The 22,427-nt window shown below is 41.9% G+C and overlaps 1 protein-coding gene across 2 annotated transcripts in view; it reads left to right on the forward strand.

Moving 5' to 3' along the window:
- The window catches only part of SLC9A7 (solute carrier family 9 member A7), a 62,205-nt gene that overhangs the window by 14,990 nt on the left and 24,788 nt on the right, over nt 1-22,427 (forward strand). For both annotated transcript variants that reach the window (XM_032186309.1, XM_032186316.1), the window contains exons 2-10: nt 11,852-12,051; nt 13,324-13,401; nt 14,058-14,134; nt 15,129-15,241; nt 16,562-16,667; nt 16,955-17,096; nt 19,957-20,062; nt 20,460-20,548; nt 20,677-20,790. In XM_032186309.1, coding sequence (XP_032042200.1) covers nt 11,852-12,051; nt 13,324-13,401; nt 14,058-14,134; nt 15,129-15,241; nt 16,562-16,667; nt 16,955-17,096; nt 19,957-20,062; nt 20,460-20,548; nt 20,677-20,790 — 1,025 coding nt within the window. The remainder of the gene's footprint in view (nt 1-11,851; nt 12,052-13,323; nt 13,402-14,057; nt 14,135-15,128; nt 15,242-16,561; nt 16,668-16,954; nt 17,097-19,956; nt 20,063-20,459; nt 20,549-20,676; nt 20,791-22,427) is intronic.

Raw genomic sequence — 22,427 nt, forward strand, 5'->3', positions numbered from 1 at the left:
GGAGTGCTGTTACTCCATCTCCCTGCTAGGGAACTGTGACAAGGAACAAGATCAAGAGCATTCACCGAACCTCTTACGATGCCCATGACAGGGATTTTTTCCTCAGCGTAATCCCAGGTATGATTTCATGTACCAGTGAAGCTTGGAAAGCCCGGTACTCTTGCAGGCAGACCTCCTAAATGCTTACTGGTGTAAGAATGCAAACACACACCCCTTGTGGAAAGCCCCTTGTGGTTGTCAGCATCACCCGGAACCTCTCGGGCACAAGCCTTGAATCCAGCTCTGCAGACAGCGTGATGTCACTCTTAGAAAAAGACCCATCTTCAGGTGATATCCTTTCCAAATTTTACCAAACAGGATGAGGGACAAGTGTGCAGCAGCCTCACGTGAGTTGTAACTTGTCTGATCTCAGAGTAAATCCCAGCAGAAGTGTTAGATGAAGGCTGGATGTCATTTTTAAGCTGATTTGGTGCAATGTTCTTGTGGTCTGCCTGCTCTTGGAGCAGAGGGGGGATTCACCAAAGCAAACTGAGGTGCAGATTATTGCCCTGCGTATGCAGAGTAGGAAACGCTGAGTGCTCCGCACAACAATGGCTATTGGAGTTGAGATAAAGTTACAGCAGTTGTAACAGAGGGAAGACACAAGTATGGGATTGCAGCTCTGTGCAGTTTTGGTTGCAGCTTCTTTGCATTTTGGTGACTGTTCTTGTCTCAGCTTCCACGGCTCATTGCAGCCTGCTCCTTCCTCCTCCCTCTTGGAGCTGTCGCTGTGCTCTCCCTGCTCCAAGATCTGTGGCTCTTGTGGCATCCCATGAGCTTCTGTGCTGGGGCAGCCTAAGTAGATACAGTTTTTGTTATTAATCTTTCCTAACCAGTGACAAAACCATGATGGGAGCCTCCTTGGAGATACTGATTGATAAGCTAGCTCAAAGTTTTTCTAGTGTAGTAAGTGATGTCTTAAGAGCTGCAACAGCCTCTTCTGTCTGCTGTCACTTTATGCTCAGTCTGGACATTTTTTGAATCCCCCTTTTTAAAAAAAGAAAGAAACACATGGAGGTTTTTAGTTAAGTTTTTACAGCAAATTTAATTTAAATCATAGGCCTTAACAAGGATATGACTTCAGCCTAGCAAAATCTCTCATACAGTTTTATTTGAGAGAACTTGCCTTAGTTTTAAGAAACACTTTCTCAAACTGGAACTGTGAAGTGTCATTTTTTTGATATAAATATTTTCTACTCTTTTTCTGCAAAAAATCCAAAGTTACTTTCATACAAGCATGCCTTTCACAGAATCCACAACAGCGTCAGGTAAGGACATCCTAGAGACACTCAGGCTGTCAGTGCTGGATTGTGAAGTCTTAAGTCTTGTTGGCATCTCTGCAATTTGTCAGGCCTTAATGTTTTATAAACCTGACGTTCAGGAATCTCACGGATGAGAGTAGTTCCTTAAAAATTGCCTTGTGACTTTGTTGAAGCTCTTTCCAGACTCCTTAAATTCAGAGGTGTGCTCGTAGCACTGTCCCTGAAGGCTAAACCAATAATAATCAATGTTGTGGCTCCATATTTCTGTTGTATTCAAGTCTTAAGCTGTTTGCAGGAAGAATGCTTTATGTAGCACCTTGTATCCCAAATCTGCAAGCTCAAGTTTGCTTTTGGAACAGCTGCCCTTTCTGATTTCGGGGCTGCTTAAGCAAAGGATCTATCTTGCTGCAAATCCTCAGCCAGTAAGTTGTTTTGTCTCAGTTCCAGGAAGTTGTGCACATTTATTATATAATAAATACAATAAATAAAAAATAAAATCAAATCTTGTGACACTGGCATGTTTCAACAAGGAAATCTATGCTAAATGTCATAACACCTTTGAATTAGTTGTGTGTGTGTGTGTAGGAAACTGCCTAGCTGAATTGAGAAAGCACTGCTCTGAGTTGCATGGTTTGGGCGTTAGCAGTTCTGGAAAACTGAACTCTTCCAGGGAAAAATAGTTGCAGTTTTGTGGGTCAAAAAGGGACCTTTTTTTAGGTTTCAAAAGTGATTTGTTACATGAAGTATAAAGGAAGAATGTTGTTGTTGTTTTTCCTCCTGTTTTATTTTTCTGGAGGGTTGAGTAAAGCAAAGAAAATAAAAAGTTTGTTATAGATGGAAGTCACAACTGGTTTGTAAGATCACCTCATTTTTCTCCTAATATGTCCTTAGAATTTGAACTTGAGCTTGAACTTCTAGTTTTTTAGACTGAAGTCAGCGTTTATGCTTCAACACTGTAATTTTTGTTTGCAGTTGATTACTGTTCTTTTCCCCCACCTTTCTTGATGAACAACCTGGAAGAGGAATGTGTGGGAGCTCTTGCAAGCTGCTAATGACTTCTTCTAAAAAGCAAATCATTAAATAAAACCTCTTCTCTTTCAGTGCACCGTGGATTTTCAATCTCTGAAAGAAAGGAACTTCACTTATAGTACTCCTGTGGCTTTTTTTTTTTTTTTTTTGACGTGAATTGTGCAGGGGAGATCTAGAGTCCGTGGGACGTAACTGAACGCAACTTTACAGTGTATTAAAGCAGTGCATTTTTCTGGGAGGTAGGGAGTAACCTGTTGGGCTGAAAATGCTCCTGCACTGGCGGGCTGGAAACCTGTCAGTGGGATTAAGAGAGAAGTGAACTTCTGGCTAAGGGTTCGGAGTTGCACTAGCAAGCCTGGGGGCTGACTGTTTTCTGTTAGCAAGCAAGCTTGAGCCCTTGGAAAGGGATGAGAGAACAGGACTGTGTCCTGCTGGCTACAAGCAGGAGCTATTTGTTGGTCCTGTGGCTTCCCTGAGCTTCGGGGTATATGTGCGTGATGGTTATACCACCACCATGGCTGCTGGAGGCAAAACAGAAGCTTACAACAAGTTGCCCTTGATAAATTACCTCCAGCAAAGCAAATCTGTGGTCTTTGTGTGTTAATTACTGATCAAACTTGTCCGCTGAGAGTATTAATAAGGTGCACATACGTGCATGGCCATCGACCCACAAATTCATATGGTCACCGACCTCGGAGTAAGTACTTAACATAAATAAATAAAAAAGTAAAGTTTCAAGTGGTGTTTTTCCAAATGTCCAAATAACCACCTCTTAACCACGCTGCCCAAAAGCAGTAGTGCCAGCATGTGATTTTATAAATAAGCAGCTTCTGGCAAGGACTCGACTGCTCTCTGAGAGCTCTCCCTATGAGCAGCATGGGCAGATCCGGATATGCTCAGGCAGGTGGTGTAACCGGTTATCTCCACAAACCGGCATTTTGGGGAGTTTTGTGTTACTTTCAGCTGTTTGTCTGATACAGGAGTCCTAACAGCCACGGTGCTGTTAAATAAGGTGCTTTTTTTGTGGTTTGGGATGGCAGCTGTAGGCTAGACACAGTGTTTTATATGGTATTGCACATTGCGACTGGCACTCGTGTTATTCCGTCAAGCATTTCTAGTCTCAGAAAAGAGTGTATTTGGAGAAGTGAAAGTGACGCGAAGCCAGAATTAGCTGATGCTGTGTTTTGCTTAAACCTGAATGGAAAAGTTACAAAGTCAGGTGGCCGATTATTTAAAGAAGTCTCACGTATGGTGGAGGGCATCCTGCTGTGGTGAGCAGCAGCGCCGGGTTTCACGGCCTGCTCATCCTGTGTGGGTGCGAGCCAGGCCCTCGGCCTTCACTCCCACAGGAGGTGTTCACGTTCCTCATGGCAAATGTGTACGTTGCCAGGTTTTTATACATATGGTATGTGGTTAATTCTTCTTTTGAAAGCAGCTTTGGTGGTTTTTATAAGCAAACTGCTTACAAGTTGTTAACCCCTTGTGGTTGTCTTGATGGAAACCGTGTCATGAGAAGCAAGATAAAGTTCGGAGGGTATGTTGGTGACAATTTGCTGAAACGGTCCCAAGAGTAGTGTAAAGGGAATGAAATAGATCTTTCTGGTCTTGGTATTTTTGTGAAAGGGCATTTTTCCACCTTGGGATGCACGAGTTGCTTTATGGTGATTACTTTGTACGTGTCTAAATTCAAGATCTTACTGTTTAGGTTTTTGTTGCTGTTAAAATAGATTTTGTGGAAAACCTACTGGCTCAATCTGAGAATCTTACTATTTTCTCTTCAGGTTGTATCTTTTGAGAAGGCCTGCAGAGAGGAATGGATGGCCAGAAGACAGCATAAATAGCTATATGCATGCAAAAATGGTTAAGATAAAAGCAGTCTCATGAGATGTACTGTGGTTCTGATCATGTAGGTGAGATCAGCCTTTGGAAGAATGTTTTACTCCTTATTTTTCCGCTGTTGTAATGCCAAGGGGTCTTGCAGCAAGCCCTCGCAGTTTCAGGCGGTGCCCTGGATGTCAGTGGGTCCTATTTTTCCACATAGCAGGGACTGACTGCTGTTCAGCTGAAATAAGTCTGATCCTACTGGATCTCAGCTGGCACCTTGTGGGCTACAAGGGGATGTGAGCTCATCAGTTCCCAACCACCTCTGTCACTCTAGTGAGATGTGCTGGGGTTAGGGTTGAGGTGGGATGCAGATGAGACACAGCAGATGCTGCTCGGGCATCATGCTGACACCACTGGTGCAAAAAAGATGGAAGGGATGGCAAAAATGTCAGGCGAGAACAGCATTTAAGATCTGTCAGGAACAGGCAGGGAGACATCAGTCTGCAGTGGGAGCAGAGACAGTGAGTGCGAACTGTAGGGTGATCTTGGTTAGAGGAAGGTGAATCTTGTACCAGTTCTGGAGGGAGCGCTGTAAGAGGCTGGGAATGGCTCCTGGAGAATGGTACAGGCATGGAAAGATGGAATAGGTCTCCTGTTGAGGCTGTGGGTGGGTGTTGCAGTAACAGGACTTCACTGATCACACACCGTCACCACAGGAAGTCACAGGGTTGTCATCTTCCCCCCTTCTCTGGCATCTGGATCACTGCATTTCCCTGGAAGCCGTGACCTGTCTCACGTACAAGCACCAGTTGCCTCAGCAGAAAGGATTTCCTTGAAAATTCAGTCAACTTTAAAACTTCCTGTTCCGCAGGTAGGAGGATGTCTTGTTAGTAAATGGATGTGGCTTGGAGCAAAAAGACATTGCAGGGAGCATTGGGAAGTACTCCTTAAAACCTTTGAATGCCTTTTTGATGCAGGCTGTAGCCTGTTCACCTTGCTCATGTGTCTTCAGTCAGTCTTCTTAAGGCTTTGCTTGGGCCACTGTCCTAATCAGAAGATCCCAGAAACAGTTTCCAGGATGAAGGCTTCTATACGCTCCTGTAAACTTGCAAATATTTTTCAGATGAACAAAGGCTGGTGGCTGGGATGTGGTTTGTTGTTTTTAGCAAGAAAACAGGCTTATCTGTAGTTCACAGCTCTCCTCGTAGCCGTTGTGGAGTCTTTGAAACCAAAGCCGCGCAGAGATGGATATATTTCCTGCCTCTTCCCTTTTCACCCTCTCCCTGTGTCAAACCCTGAAATGATAGTGTCAGCAAAGAGATTGCTGCTGCTGCTTAATGAGTTTCTGTTGGGTTTCGGATTGAAGCCAGACTTCTACAATGACAGATTAATAATTCCTTCTGCTAAGCATTATGGCATATGTTTTGGGGTGGTCGGGGCAGTAATTGTTGTCTGGGCTTTTTTCTCTTACATAGGAAAGCTGCTTTCCTGGCTAGTGTCTCAGCCAGGTGATGATACTGGTATAAAGGTTTGTTGTACCAAACAGCTTGACGTTATTCTTTTTTGACCTCTGAGGAGCTCATGGGCTCCAGTTTGAGGTATACCAAGTGTTCCTAGTGTGTATACATATGCAAATGGAGAGAAAAGCAGTAACAAAACACGAGAGAATAGGAAGTTTTATGTTATATAACACAGAGCTGCTCCCCCTGCTTATTTTTCTCAAGGAGCCTGCTAGTGTGCCGAGAGAGAAAATAAAAAATAAGTCTGTTTGGGCTTTCCCTTCTCTGGTTTAGAGGTCTCTGAAAGAGATGCTTGGACCCTGCTCCTGCAGCAGGGGATGGGACTGGTCGCAGCTGGTGCTGGGTTACGAAGCCATGGCTGCATGGGGAAGGAGAGAGGGAAAGAAGTGCCCTGAGGTTGGAGTCAGGGTTTTCGTGGTTGCCCATTGCTGCTCATGCCTCCAGGAGTACGTGTGGCTTTAGTATGTGTATGGTTTTCATTGCTCTGGGCTTGATTGCTAAGAAGGAATACTTATTTCTGGAAGTACAAAGAATCTTTTAAAATATGTATAAAACGCTTGACAGTAAATGCTTTAAGAACGTTGCCTGAGATGGTAATTGTGCTATAATTGAATTTGAAGGCACACAGACAGTGTACTTGCAGACTGTTACCTGTAATCTCTGACAAACACTTAAAAGTTGCCTTTTATAACTGCGGTATCTTATTTATTTGTGAGGGTGTTTCTTGAAACTGTCCTCCATGGCTTGTCCAGGCTGTTCCACTGTGTCACTGCTGAAGCTGGGAGCTGCCAGGAGCCTTGACTCACTGTCCCATGCTTGGGCCAGAGGCCACATGCCCTTACCACAGGACAGCAATTTCTTCCAGGAAAAGTTGTTGAATATGTGGATTTTGTTCTACTCTTCTCTGAATGTTAGATTCCAGGGACAAGAAGGGTGGGGGAATACAAGGAACAATTTCTTTTGCTGGTCAGCAGTTTGCTACATGCTTGTGGTCACGTTTGTGGTCAGCACCTTGCTAACAGTGTCTGCTCATCCCTCCCAATTACTAGGAAAGCACTGATGTTTCTGGGGTTATCACTGCCCTGTGTAAATGTGCAGCTCTGTGAAGCAGTAATTTTTCACATCACTGACTGCCAAAGCAGCCCTCTGTCTTTTGGTAGTTATATTTTTAGATGCCTTTTTCCTCTCTTAAAGCTGTTCTTTAACCCCATTGTCATTAAAGAGTAAAGTACATCTGCTGCCTTCTGTACTTTGTGCTCTTTTGACCGTGTCACTTCACGTGAGTATGTAGATGGCACTAATATGACATGACCTGAAGAAGAATTAAATCTCCGAAGACAAAAAGTGACCCATCAGACTTAACAGTTAGTCAGAAGGGCTTTTTGGCCATCAGATACTCCTGTAGCCTTCCTGGAAACCGAGGTTTTAGAGAAGGCAGCGGCGTGCATGGTGTGTGTGTGTCTGGCAGCATCAAGTCAACAAGTTAATTTGATATTTGGGTACTGTGCAGCATCTCTAACCTTTTTTGAGTAATCTGTTTGTTTAAATACAGAGCAATGCCTAGTTTGGTTCACTGATTTTTTTATTAATATATTTTTTTAAGTGAATAAAGTACTTCTTACAAAAATGCCCTTGATAGTGTAACCACTCGCTGTGCCTACAGGGAAGAATTAGTGCAGTGACATTAATCCACACCTTGTTTGCAGTCTTTTAATGTCCTTATCTAAAATAGTCCTAAGGCAATGACAAAGCATGACCTTGAATCTGTTATTCAACACTTCAGCTCCTGGATATCCCCAAAGTTTCCTTCAGACTTAAGACCTGGCACCGCCTGCCTCCATTTCCCCTCAGAAAAAAAACTCTTTCACTGAAACGTGGTGAGGGCTCATCCTGTAGTTATGCTGCTGAACCTAAACTGCCAAAGACGAGGATTATTTTCAAAACAAGTCTCATCTTTTTGCAGAGATCTGATGAGCTCATGAATCCTGCGCTGGAAGCATTGCACCCTTAGGAAATTAATTAATGGTAGGTGGTGCTGAGTGCAAGACCCTAAGAGAGGGCTGAAGCTCAGCGATGTCTGGCTTGCACCTCACCTTCTTGGAGAAGTTGTACTGCAGTACGTGGAAAGGACGGTGAATAGCAAGCGTTCGGTACAGAGAGAGCGTGTTGCAAGCTGGTCTGCAGGTGGGACCTAACATTTGATCTGATTATTTTAGGTGCAGCACTGCTGGCTCAGTTCTGGATCAGAAACAATACTTGAATTCTTTCCTTTGTAAGAAGTGTTGACACTTCCTGATGATAAATCACTGAAAGGTGAAGGTGTGGGCTGTCACGTTCAGAGGCTGACCCTGTGTTAAGAAAAACACTTCCTGGTTTTTTAAAACTGTGGCATCTCAATGCACACAAACATCCTATAGTAAAATAAGCTGTGTGATAAATATTGTTTATTATTATTAGTCTTCTGCCTTGAAAATATTTGAGCAGGGCTTTCTCTCATCAGTCTTGCTTTTTTTTTGTCTTTTGTTTCTTGGTCCACAAATTGGTAAAAAGTTCGGTTTGGGTGTATGTAGGAAAAATCTAGGCTCTCAAATGTTACAAAATCCTGTTCTATTTACTTTTGGGGAGAGAAAAAAATATTTCACTTGCCATCACCTCGGACCACTTGCAGGCCAGAGCCCCACAAGTACCCAGAAAATGCTCTGTGCCTCTCAGGCTGTGCACCAGCAGCACTGTCTCATTGAAACAAAGCTCCAAGGCTGACCAAGGAAGCAGCAAAGTTGCTTTTAAAGAAACCTTTGCAATATAAATTACCTGTCTGGGGTTCTAAATGTTTGCAGGAAAGAGTCTGAATCGCAGAATTAACCCAGGGGGAAGGACCTCTGGAGGTGGCCTCATCCAGCCCTCTGCTCAGAGCAGGCTGCAGGGCCACGTTCGTGTGAGTTTTGACTGTATGCAAGGATGGAGATTATGCAGCCGGTCCTGGGACTTGACTGGAAAACCACACGACACTCAGCCCTGACCTGGGACAGGCGTTAGTTAGTGGTTGAGCTTAGTGCCTGAGCTCAGTCTCACAGCAGTGATTTCTGTGCTCAAACAAAAGCAAAAGTAAATATGCTGCTTAAAGTGGTGTTTTGTTGGATTGGTGTTAACTGCCTGTGAAGTTTTTATCATCACTAGAGATTCCTTTTTTTAAAAAAGGAAAGAAGTCCTAGCTTTTTAATGCTTTATGTGCAATAAGATGCTCTTTGTGTAGCAGCTGCATGACTGGCATTGTACAGGCAGCGCAGTGGCAGAAATGCTTTCTCTGCTAGAAGTGAGAGCACAAGTCATGCGTAGGCAAGACATAAAGTATTAATTTTTGAATTTATCTTTCCTGAGTCCTAATGAGCAGTGATGTAAATCTACAGCCATTACCACAAACAAATTTTGAAAGTAAGGCTCTTCTAAAGTTTTGCAGCGTTTATAGTTTGCTTCTAGCTCTCTCTTGTGACAGCCTTGCAGTAAAAGGCAGTGCTGGTTTAGTGGCCCTTGAGGTTTCTTTTTAAAGAGCTAAAATGCTCAAGTGTTCAGACAAATATTTGCTCCATTGATCCAAGTTCTCTATGAACTCTTCATCAGTGAACCTGTGCAGGATGAAAGTAGCCTGGGGACTGCGTTATTCCTTGCTGCCATCCCTCCTCTTGCCTCCAGATGAGCAGTAGTGCTGTACCAAATCTGTGCTTGTATTAGTGTCCTAGCAATTGTTGCTAAAGTAAGTCTGGAGCATCCCACTAAGCCTGGCCATCGAGCAGCTCCAAGTCTTTTTCTTTTACGGCCTTTTTCTGCAGCCGTGACTCTGTTGCTCTGGAAATGGTTGAAGTCAAGGATCTAGAGAGAGTTCATAAAGGATGAACTTGCTCCCTCTATAACACGTGATGTTGGGCAGCTTAGAAAGGCATCGCTTGTGAAGCTGTAAATTGGGCTGTTTGGTCTGCCTGAAAGCTGCTTAGGTCTTCAGATGTTTGGGACCTTGGGGGGATGAGTAGGTAAGGCTGCATCCTGCTGGTGATGGTTTTCCCAAGGTAGCTGGGGGTAGAGCTGCAAGACAGCCTGACAGCAGGGATCAGAGCTTCCCAAACTGCATGGTCCTGGGTGTGAGGGTCATCCAGCTTGGTGTTTTGTCACTGGAAAGTGTATGAAAGCAGGATATTTCCCGGTAGCAGGGCCATGGGACGCTGAGGGTTAAAGTATGTTTAACCTCAAACAGTGAGTACGAGTTACAGCTATAATTGTCGTGTCTTCAAAACCAGATTTAAAATAACCGATGTATTTTATTACAGGGGAAAATGTATGAGTGGCTTACATCCAGTCCTGTAATAGAATCACATCCTGCTCCCTCTGGTGCATCCTCCTAATACAATAGCAACAAAGGTTTCCCTATTTGCTTTGGAAATGAATTCACTGAATGATGCTCTCTGAGCCTAAGAAGCTATTATGTCAGCCTAGCAGTAGTACGGAGCTGGTTTTGTGCCACTGCTATGAGTACAAGCTAATCTGTGGAGTTTTTATTCTTGCTCCTGATTTACTACAGGGTTTTGGCTGAACCTGGTTAGATCAATATTTAAGACTGAAAGCCTTCTGGGGGTATTGTGTGAGCTCGGTTCTCTCTGTCTAGGGATGAGGAGAGTGGGAACAGCAAAAAGTTTTGGCAGGTTGGCTGGTAGGGTTTGTAGAAAGCGTCTGTAGCCATCGCTGGCAGTGCAAATGGCTGGGAGCTGGCTGGCCATAGCCTGTCACTTTGTGCATAGCTGTGTTTTCATCGCAGCCATTATGTGCAGCCAAAAAATACTCGGGGGTCATGAGGAAGCATGCTCCATAACTCTGCCTTTCAGTTGTCAGCAGCTGAAATTTCAGAAGGTAGTCTTGTCTTGCCCAAGTCTTCGTCCCGTGTGTTCTTTTTGAGTATACACATCTCGTTTCTAAACGAAATAAATGCTAATCTTTCAATTAGGTTTTAATGATCATGCTGCCGTTATGGTGTGCTGATGGCAGAGAAGGGGGACACGTGGGTAGCCGCCCAATGGAGTGGCACAGCTATTGTTGTACCTCCTTTTCCATTAAAACCATTTTTCCACTCTGAACCTGAGGAGAATGAGGAGGCTTATTTTGGTTGGAGGTTGTTCTATTTTTTAAAATTGTTTTATTACAGTTTGATTACTCTTTAATCCATGCCATAAAGATAAGGTTTTTTTGGTGCTGTGTATTTTTTTCTTATTATACCTCATTTATGCTCTGGCTAACACCTGTCAATTTTATTTACCATCTGGGGGGAAAAAAATCTATGGGTGCAGATTGGTCGCAGACAGCAAAGCCAGCATTAACTACTGACCTGTCCACAAAAGGATCATTTCTCTACTGACAAATACCCATCATCACCTTGCAGCTGTCTGCAACAAGGATTAAATCACAGGTTGTTTTAAGGTGGCGTGGCGGGGAGACTTTAAGAGGGCATCCATTTGTGTACTTAGCAGACCAAAGCCACTCTGACTATTCTTATCCATCTTTCTGTGGAGTCTCGTTCATTCCACAGTACCTTTAATAAGAAATGGTGCTCAGTTAAATGTTATACTTCCCCAGATTTCTGGCATTGTCCTTCTATCAGGTTACCTTTGTTATTTACAAGTATGCAGGAGATCCTGCATCTGCTGTTGTTAGCTGGCTTAAAATTGCCAGGCAAAAAAAAAAAGGCTGCATCCTCACTGCAGCTGTATTCCAATATTTTACAGCAAATGGTTTCAGTTAAGTTACGGTCTCACGTTTTCAGCAGTTATTCATCAGCAGTGGTATATCTACTCAGTTCTGCCTGTAAGAAGGTGAAATCCATTTGTTGTGTCCCAGTGCTTGGCCTCAAGCACAACTCGGTGTTTACACATCAGAGGCGTGAATGAGGGTGAGGAAGAAGAGACATGAAAGTGAGTATTTTTGTCACTTTGGGCAGAAGCCAGATTTGACAAACTCATCCTTAGTTTCAGTGTGCTTGGGGCATCTCTTCCTTTGCAGGAAACTGAAAGTAGCAATTCACTGCTGTGTGTCTGATGCTTGTGAGGTTCCTGCTTTATACTTCAGCTGATACTCAAAACTCAGCAGCGAGGTAAAGTGGCAGATCAGCCTCATGGATTTTTAACTCTCTTCCTCCAGGACTCATCGTTGGGGTGATCCTGAGGTACGGGACTCCCTCTACCAGTGGCCACGATAAACCCTTCAGCTGCTCGCAGGAGGACAGGCCGTTTACAACCCTGCTGGTCAACGTCAGTGGGAAGTTCTTCGAATATACGCTCAAAGGGGAGATAAGCCCTGGGAAGATCCACAACGTGGAGCAAAATGACATGTTGCGAAAGGTGAGGCTAGGCCATTTCTTGTGAGTGTGTGCTGCTTGGCTGTGTGCTGTTTTTTTTTTTTTTTTTTTCTGCAGCTCCCTCCTTCCCCTGCCATTTGTATGTTAGGTAGTCTCAAATGTCTGCATATCTGGTGGTAACAACACTTCAATGCTGAATTCAAAAGCACCTTCTGTGCTCTAGCGCTGCTGGCAAAGCTGTGTTCTGCTGCCAGCATGTAGTTCTCCCCGAAGCCCTTGCTTGCTGCTGGAGGCTTAATGTACACTGCTAACATCTGTACAACTCATGAAAGCTAGCTGAGCAAAAAAGGCCTTCGTTCTGGTCTCTGATGCTGCCTTCTATAATACAATATATGGGAGAAAACGAATTGTGATTGTTTCTTTGTTTTGTCCTTGGGTTTTTGACTGTTTATTTTCAGGAGATAGTTGCTGCTTACATCCCTGTAACCTGCCGAACAAGACAATCTGGTGTTGGAGATGAAATTCACGTATCAACTGTTGCTTGCATCTGCTATGTCACTGCTTCTATTCAGTAGCTGGAAATAAACACCCTTTCTGTGTAGCAAAGCTAGACTTTGAGGTATAGGATTGCCGCTTTAGGCCTGTAACCTAAAAATACTTTTCTGTGATTATGAAGAGAATGTAGGTGACTGTTCATATGTACCTGTCTGCTACAGATTAATGAAATGAATCCCATGCTGGGAGTGCACACGTGTTTATATTCTAGTCTGTGTTTAGATACTAAATGAAGAGGGCCTAGACAGCCTCATGTGTGAGGGTCTTGTTTTAATTCTAAATGTTTGGGTTAGTTCCTTAGTCTAGTGCAGTCTCTCATGGATATCTGCAGTATCCACTGAAATATTTGGAAGTGATGAGTGATCCCAGTTCCTGAAAACCAGACTTGACTGGCGGGGGGGGGGGAGAGGAACACACACAACAACAGAAAGTACAAATATGTGACTGTCATGTATCACAATAAGAGATACTTTCTCCAGTATCCTTTCTATTAGAGTATTTTTTATTCAAAAAGGGGACTGTAAGACTGTCATTACTGATGAATGCAATGTTTATTTTCCTAGATGCTCTTCAATATGAATAGATGCAGCTTTTTGCTGCTGCATCTATATAGAGCTGGCCAATATTTTGGAAGGTCAACTTGGCCAAAAGTTTATTTCAACACCTACAAATATTTGTCAAAAAAATAAAAGAGGAAAAAGACTTATTTTTTTTTGGGGGGGGGTTGTTTCTAATTCATTTCACACTTTATTTTTTTTAGGTAACATTTGACCCAGAAGTCTTTTTCAACATTCTGTTGCCTCCTATTATCTTTCACGCTGGTTATAGCCTGAAGAAAGTAAGTGTAATCATTTCCTGAGGAAAATAGCCTTTTCTTAATGAGAGACTGCTGATCTGGTCAGGATCAGGATTTGTTCAGGAACACGTGCGACAATAAGAAAAATCCGTTTTCCTGCATAGATGGTTAGGTCATACTGTTTTAAGAGACAAACGTATTAAATTGCTGATTTGTTTTCCTTTGAGTATTACCAGAGGTTAATATCAGTTACATTTAAAGTAGATGTCCTGCTATGAGTCATGTTGGTCCTTCTCTAGTGTCCAAAATGCAGTAAATTACCCTGAGAAGTGGACCCAAACTTGAATCCCAGTGGAGTTGTTCTAGATTCTGGGTGACGGAAGGTCTGGGTTATGACATCTTCAAGTGGTGCTTGTGTTTATTATTATAGCTATGTCTTATATCTATATATTATATCTAGATATTTGTTATAAAAATATTATTGGAAAGTTTCCTGTTAGTGAGCTCCATATAAGATTCAATACTTGGTTCAGATTTGATATATTCAATTTATTGAAGTTGGACAGAACTTACATTGCAGTAATCATTTGATTTCTCTAGAAAGCACCAATAAAGGCAGGTGTAATAATGCACTGTATGTTTTTGAACAAGTGATGTAACTTCTTTAAATGAGTATGTAAACCTGTTTTCTTATGCAGAGACACTTTTTCAGGAATTTGGGGTCAATTTTGGCTTATGCCTTCTTAGGAACAGCAGTCTCTTGTTTTATCATTGGGTAAGTGAAATCTGTACTATCTGTTGCTATTTTTACTAAAGCTAAATTTGAAAAATTCACACTGAGCTATCTAGATTGTCTTAATTTTGTGATTTGTTTGATTTTTATTTGCAAATCTTCCAGACAGAATTAAAATAAACTTCTGCTGAGATATGGTTTTTAAACAATGCTGCTCCTTCAAACAATATTGTCAAGGTCAATTGGCAACAATATTTACAATAGAGAGCAGCGTTCTGTTTTTAATGTCATGTTACAGTACAAAGTGAAAGCTCGTTAGGCTCCTATTAGAATTAACTTTATCTTGAGTTGTAGGCACTACTTGTAATAGAATTTTAGCTGTCAGACTTCTAGAGATGTTCCTTCCATTGTGCATGCACACTCTCTCCCCCTTCACCCCTGATGGATGTGTATGCATAATTTTATATGTATATGTACACGTTTGGTTAAAGATAATCACATTGGTTTACTTGCATACAATCACTTCTGCAGCTAGTATTGCTGTGTTCTTGGCAATTCTCAAATACAGAAATTGCAGAGAGAGAAATACAGAGTTGCATATGCGACTTTGGTTCGTGTCTCTCAATTTCACCAAAGAGAAATATGTTAAAAGCTATTCTTAGTTCAGAGCTTTTTCTGTGTCTTTGTGTACTGTGGCAGAACCAACACTGAGGGGAATTCTGAGCACAGAAATGTTCCCTGCGGTGGAAAAAGGAAGCAGCCTGTGGAGTTTGTGCTAGTTGTATGAACAGATCTTCTGCTGTTTGCTGATTTTAACTGTTAAATGTTGGATCATATCTCACTCTTTGCTCAGTTTGCTCAGAAAGAGAGGGAACTTAATTTTGAGAGCATGGTGTTAAACTGCAGCAGTGTTTCATGGAGCTCTAGAATAACAAAGCCCACCTGAAATTCTGTTGCTTGTGGGTTTTTTTTTTTTTTTTCCTGTCTGAAATGTGCCAGCTTGTTTGACTTGGACTGTTTTATCTTCTCTTTACAGGAATCTCATGTATGGGGTTGTGAAACTAATGAAGTTGGTGGGACAGCTCTCTGGTAAATTCTATTATACAGACTGCCTCCTCTTTGGAGCAATAATATCTGCCACTGATCCAGGTAGCTTGCTGAACAACTTTTAATAATCTTCTTAAAAGATCCTGTTGCTAGGATTGTTGGCTGTACAGCACAAAGTTATTAATTGCATTTTATTTTCAGTTGTGTTGTGTTAGTATCTCAGATTTTTTGTGAAATGCATACAAATGCTGGGTGCTGTGAAAGCTGTTCTGTCAGTTTGTTGATGTGATAATATGTTTGGGGACAAATCAAACTTTCCTGTTCATTATGTTATTTTAAATATTTTTCCCTAATAGATTTTTGTTTAGTGTACCTCAAATTTAAGGCTGAAAATTAATGAAATTATTATACTGTCTGGATAGCAAGACTTCTGTAGTTATGTTGCTTGGGACAATGGATATTTTAAGGGCTGTACTTGAGGAGGCTTTGTGTTTTTTCTCATTCCAATGATGCTATACAAATTCAAGCAGAAGAACGCTCTTCTGCAGATTAACTTTATCTTTTGGCAAAAAAATTTAGTCATTCCTTGGAAGTCCAGCATATTCACAAAGGTGTCCACACTTGACAGGTGAGTCTGGAGAGCTGGTGTGCGTGAAGGGCTAGGGGAGGGAGTGTTGAAGTGTGAAGCCTGATGTTTAAAACAGATTGTGTGATGTCGTATGTGTTAGTTGGTGTAAAAATGGGAAGTAGCTCCTGTGATTGAGCTGAGCTCTGAACAGCTCGTGGTTGCACATGATTTTGGCCTTTATGCAAAAAAGAAGTACCATGTGATTTTTTTGAAGCTGATATATGGGAACATCTTCAGAGTCATTCTCTCATGCCAGACTGAAGTGTTTGTGAAAACACTGATTGAAATGGGCAAGACTGCTAAATATTTCTAATCTTACACAATTTTACACTGCTGTGGCATAGTGCGTGCTTTGGGGAACACTTACAGCTATTAGCACTATGACTGAACTAATAAAGCCATGTCAACAAGCCATGCAGCCTTTAAAAGTAGCAAGGGCTGCAGAATGTTTTGCTGAAGGTGTTTAGGTGCTGAAGGTGTTTTTTTTGTTTTGTTTGTTTTTTTTTTTGGTAGAAGTTTCATTTGCACTGTGCCCTGTGATCATGGGGGACTTTGCAGATGGGAGGACTGCAGAGCCCCCGTCCTAATGGAGCTGCCTTAAAACCGATGGTGAAGCTGCTTACCTGTAGATAAATGTGGCTGGTCTATTTCCCAGTTTGATTCTGAGCCTGTACTTCAATTTTGGGTTTTGTTGCTTAAGGCAAACTGGAAAGTCTACTCTGTCACAACTCACAGTTTTTCTTGAAGTCAGCCAGTCTTGTCTTTTTTTTTTTTTTTTTTCCCTCTTTCTGTAGTTACCGTGCTAGCAATATTTAATGAGCTGCATGCTGATGTTGATCTCTATGCCCTTCTGTTTGGGGAGAGCGTGTTGAATGACGCTGTTGCCATTGTATTATCTTCGTAAGTAACTACCTGAAATTCTGTTCTGAAATTACTTAATCGTTTTAGGTATTTTTCTCAGAAAAAGCATTTATTTTAGACGTGCTATTTTAAATTTAAGTGGATCATCTTGAGCTGAATTAGTAAATATTACAAGCATTTGCCAAGATATCTCATGCATAACAGGCACCAGAAATGAAAGTTTGCCTTCTGTATGGGTTTGTCTTTTCTGCTGTTCAGGTGATGCTGTTGGAGTAAAGCCTTGCTGATGCCACATCTAACTTGTCACTGTGTTACTCTGTTCCTAGATCGATAGTTGCCTACCAGCCAACAGGTGAAAATACCCATGCTTTTGATGCAGCAGCATTTTTCAAGTCGGTTGGTGTTTTCCTGGGAATATTCAGTGGTTCTTTCATGATGGGAGCAGTGACAGGAGTAGTGACAGCTCTGATATCCTTTTTCATGTTTAGCTTTTCCAGATAAAATGCTACATTCATGTGCTAATGGAGCTTACCTATTTCCAGCAGTAGCAACGGTGACTTAAGCCGGTTTTAATCTGATTGTGAAGACGTGACCAGCATTCGTGTGACCTCTGCCTATAGAAAGGCATATAGGTATCCATAAAATCCCCTTTTTCTGGTGTAACTGTGGCCACACTAGAAGTTTTAGTGATGTTGCTGCGTGCGTTGTACTGCCAAAAGATTTAAAGCCAAGGGGGAGCCCTAAATAGACACGTCCTAATGTTGAGTTTCTTTTTAGGAATTACAAAAAAGTTTTTATTATATAGGCTTGAAAGACATCTCATAGGATAACTGGTGTTTTGCTCTTCTTCAGCAAAATCCTTAATAGCTATTTCTGACCCTAATGGGTTCTTTCTGAGTTCTGCGTTTAACCTTTCTGCTGGAAATCTTGTATCATGCGGCTTGGATAAGAGTATCTCTACCAGAGTTAACATCATAACATTACCTGCTTTGCTTGACCTGTCCTGCTCTCTTGAAGCTTTGTCTATTTGATGAGAGCTCTGAGGCACTCAGGGAGCAATCTGTGTGGGTTTTGCTTTAGGCTTGGGCAATAAATCTTAAGCCTGATCTGCACCAGAAATTGTGATGTTTCCCCAGGAAAGGGAAGAAAAATAAAAATCAAACTCTGCTTTTGGACTGGCTAGGATAATGATACTTTTACACATCCCAGCTTGCTCTGATCTGCCTAGACTTCTGAAAACTGGTAGAATGTGATATTTTTTACAATAATCATGAACCTGCGACTCTTGATCTTCAGCAATAATGTCTGAACTGTATCTTGTTATATATACACTGCTCAGGTTTTCCTCATTGTATCCTGCAGAATGGAAACCCTTCAGATATGGGGGGAAGGTGTGCTGTGATGCTTTAGCGTTTGGTCTTCAAGCTCCTCTGTTCTGCAATCGATGTGACCCAGAACGATGATTCTTAGCCTGGCTTTTAAGCTACCAGCCATCTATAGCTCTAGCCGATGGAGTGCTGTTGCTGTGGTTTTTGGCTTTCTGGCTAGTTTCTAATTACAGCCTGAATACATTCGGATCCATTTTGTAAAATCATGATCTAAAAGCAGCAGTCGGTTCTTGCTGTTTGTAATGCCTGTGCTCAGGACAGTGCTATGAAACTGTTCACAAGACAGCCTCCGGTTTAAAAATAAATACATAAAAATACATAAACTTATGCTCTAATTATGCCATTTAAACTATTGTTGGCGAAGGAATACTTAACATCTTGTAATAGTCTACAAGCAAATGGTAAATGTGCATTTTACTACTCTCAGCTAATTAGAGCCCATAACTTAAGCCGTGAGTGAAGTTAATAGGACCTGATTCCCAATGTTTTGTAGCACTGCCACAGCTGTGGAGTACCTACAGCTGTACCTGTACCAGCAAAGGGGGTTCCTGTGGTCATGCATTGTCCTTTGAAAGCAGGCAGAACGCTTGGTTTGCAAATATGATGCAGATAATATATGCTGACTTTTGGCTTTCTAAAATGTTTTGGTATGGTTACTTACAGCATAACAACCAGGGGAATAGAGTTTGATTCCCAAAGCTGCCAGAAGAGACTAGAAATGAGGCATCAGCTCCGATGAGGGCTCTTTCTTAGCTTCAGAAGGCCACCAAGACGTAGTGGCATGGATGGGGAGCAGGTAGCTGGGCTCAGCAGTGCTTTGTGCTAACCAGACTTCCCCTGAAATTAGGTTTTGGTTGTGTAACGCTGCAGAGCCCTGGCTGCAGCTGTGCTGTGCGTGGAGAGGAGCCATGGGTGGTGGTGCAGCCTCCGTGTGTCTGTCAAGGTACTGGCTTCCTACGTAGGGGCAGGGGGTGCTACCACCTTGTCACTGTTTCAGGTGTCCTTGCTGGTCTCGTGCTCTCCTTCTGCTTGGATTTCAGAGACGACTGCTAGTTGTCAGACCAAGGACTTCTCCACCACTCTTACTAGCACATGGTTTCTCTCTGTAACGTGTTTGCGTGCTGCCAGAGTAGTGATTGTAGGGTAAAAAGGTCCATAGACAGGTGAACAAACATTCTGTATTATGTAGAAAGCTATATTTAAGACTACTGAAATCTGTCCCACTCTTTCAGTAGCTATCTGAACTGTTAATTCAGTGTGTGTTTGACGTTATTCAAGTTTTGCCCTCATCTGGAAGATAAACTTACTCCCATTGAAAGGCTGAGCTGCTGTGGTTGAGCTGGCTTGTCCTCTAAAGCACATTAACACAAGAAGCAATGCGTTTTGTTGTAGGCAGGATATCTGCTTTGCCTCAAAAGTACAGAAGTAGCCCAACTTGCTGAAAGACCTTGTCAACAAATCTGAGCAGAAAAATTCTGACAGATCTACTTCATCCTAGGATTCCTGTAGTCAAGAACAGCCCTGTAATGAAGCACTTCTCAAAGTATTTTATGACTTATTTAAAGGTGACCTGTGTACATGTGTTTATTTAAAAATAAAATGAAAGAACAGTAAAAGGAACACCAAGTACACATGCCTTCCCTGCTGGTGCTTTGCAGGGAAACATGGTATTGAATAAGCTCTTAGTTCATGCAGGTGGAGCCGTAGTTATGCTGTGGATATGCAGCACAAATACCTAAAATTAATGGCTTGTAAGGGGAGACCTTGATTCTGAAATTTGTCTTGATGTAATGGAATTGATGTTTTTCAGCAAAAAGTGTTTTGTTCTCAGAGTAGCGTTGGTTGTTAGTACGTAATAGCTCTTTTCACAAATATTGGGTACAGAGAAACCAAAGGACTGGTGAATTTCTTATTTTTGATCCCTTAACAAATGACTTAACGTGACGAAGTTTACCAAGCTGCACTGCTTCCCCCTGCTGGAAACGGCTCTCTTCTTCTTGATGTCCTGGAGCACCTTCCTGCTAGCAGAAGCTTGTGGATTTACTGGTGAGTTGTGGCTTCGAGTACGCTAAGAGAACTCCTGTCTGTCTAAGCTACCATGTTTCCACTTTCTCATTGAAACCTTCCTATAAGGAACATGATTCTAGCAGTTATATATATATATATATATATATATATATATATATATATATATATATATATTTATTTCCTGCACAATACCACTGATGGTGCAACTCACTGTGTGGCAAAAGCTTTTAGGAACAGCTTGGATTTGTTTCCAATGCTTCTGCCCCCCTGTGCCTTGCCTAATCCTTGACTTGAAAATGAGTTTCATAAAATCCCAGGGTTAAGGATGTTGTCTAAGTTTAATAGAACTTGAAAAGGGAGAAGTCTTGTGCAATGCAGGAAACAGACTGATACTTACATGTAGTTCTGTTCACAGGTGTGGTGGCTGTCCTGTTTTGTGGAATTACCCAGGCACATTATACATACAATAACTTGTCAGTCGAATCAAGAAGTCGCACCAAGCAGGCAAGATTCTTTTTCCTCTTGTACATTCTATTGCTCTAGAATTGTGTACTTTTTTTTTTTTTTTTCTTTTGAAAAGTGTCTTTATTGCTTGGCCTTTAATATGTTATTGTCTGTGTTTTTCCCCTTAGCTATTTGAGGTATTGCACTTCCTGGCTGAGAACTTCATATTTTCTTACATGGGTTTGGCACTGTTTACTTTCCAGAAACACATATTCAGCCCAGTTTTCATCATTGGAGCTTTTGTATCCTTTTTCAGTTTGAGGCTTTGGTATTATCCTGTGTGCCTGAAGGCTGTTGGTGTCTGGCTTTACTAAATAAATGATGGTGGTTGACTTGGAGTTCCCCTGATGTCTTGTAGGAGCAAAAATTCTGAGAAAGGTTTTCATTAACACTTACACCAAAGTCCTAAGGACTCTGTGCCACAAAGTTGTTGGCTTTGCACCTGAGCAAGTACTAAAAGTCGTGTAAATTCAAAATATAAATGAACTAATATGCTTTGCTGCATGTAGTCATAGCAGTGGAGCTTTTAACATTGGATTTGGAAACTTCTTTCCTAGCTCAGAAACCTCGGTGTCAGCAGGAAGGGAAAACAGCATGCTGCCTATGTTTGTCAGCATACGCAAACTGAGTCAGTTTCTTAAGAAGCGTGAGCACCTGCTTTTCAGATATGGAGAAACACTTAATCTAAAGGTAAACTGATGGATGATGATACCAGGGAATTCTTGGTGAAGAGGAGTGGTTCTCCAATGCAGTGTTTTCTCCAGATGACACTCAGGAGTCTAGTTTTTTTATCTGCTCCCTTCTCATCCCAAACTTACATCTTGCACACCTAGGAAAATTATGCTACATTGAATTTGTGGAGTGGAAGAGAAACAGGAAACGAGAGAGAGTGGTATTGGAGAGGGAACGTGTCTGAGTTGGGCTGTTGTTCAGTGTACCTATGTCAAATATTAATCTGTGCCTTTTGGGGAAGGAAGACTCAAAGCTTTTATTCTTCTCCAAACCTTATAACTGAAGAAATTATATGCATCATGCAGGTTAAGCATGTGTGGTGGTGTGAGCTATATTAACACAAAATCTCTGATTCTTGGCAATAACCTGAAAAAAAAAAAAGTGAAATAATAGCTGGTTATCCTTCTGCTCTTTCCCAATCTTTGCTGTGGAGATGTTGACAACTTAAGTGGAAGCACTGTGTGGTTTTCAGTCCATATAAATGGAATAATAGCTTTGTGAATCAGATTCCAAAAGACATCAGGACAAATAAAGTAGAGATGAGGTTATGACCACCTAAGCTTCTTTCTTATTACTGTTTTTTTGTACAGTCTCATGCAAAAGAAAAAATGTTCTTGTTGCTTCTTGTCAAGTTCTGTTGGGATGGGGAGGGAGGACAGCAAAAAAACAATTCTTTATCATATGCCTTGGCTATTAATGCCAAATAGTGCTTCTAATGCTGTTGTATTCAAACTTTTGGGACCTAAGAAGGACTTTTTTCCTCTTCACTTCCAGCTGTCCCTTGAACAAAGCAAAAGAACTTCAAGTAAATAAAAGGGACTGTGGGCAAATTGTTTAAGCAATATTCTAAAGGTGGAGGTAGGTTCTCGGGTGATGGAGGAGGCAGGCACTGAGCTGTGGTGCAGACCATGAAGGGAACACAGTGCTGAGAGATGCTGATGTTGGATGTGGGTATCCAGTTCCCCTCATCCCTGGCTGACTTGTTGACTGGTTCTCAGCTGCCTCAGAGCAGAGCACTTTGCTGGTAGTATCACTCAAATTACTTGGGAGTCATTAGATACTTTTCTCCCCCTGTCCAACTTGAAATCGCCTATATACCTATTCCTTCGTGGTTTACTGGGTGCTTAAAAAAAAAACAGAGCAATTA

This window comes from Aythya fuligula, chromosome 1, assembly GCF_009819795.1.
Source record: "Aythya fuligula isolate bAytFul2 chromosome 1, bAytFul2.pri, whole genome shotgun sequence".
NCBI classification, from domain to species: Eukaryota; Metazoa; Chordata; class Aves; order Anseriformes; family Anatidae; genus Aythya; species Aythya fuligula.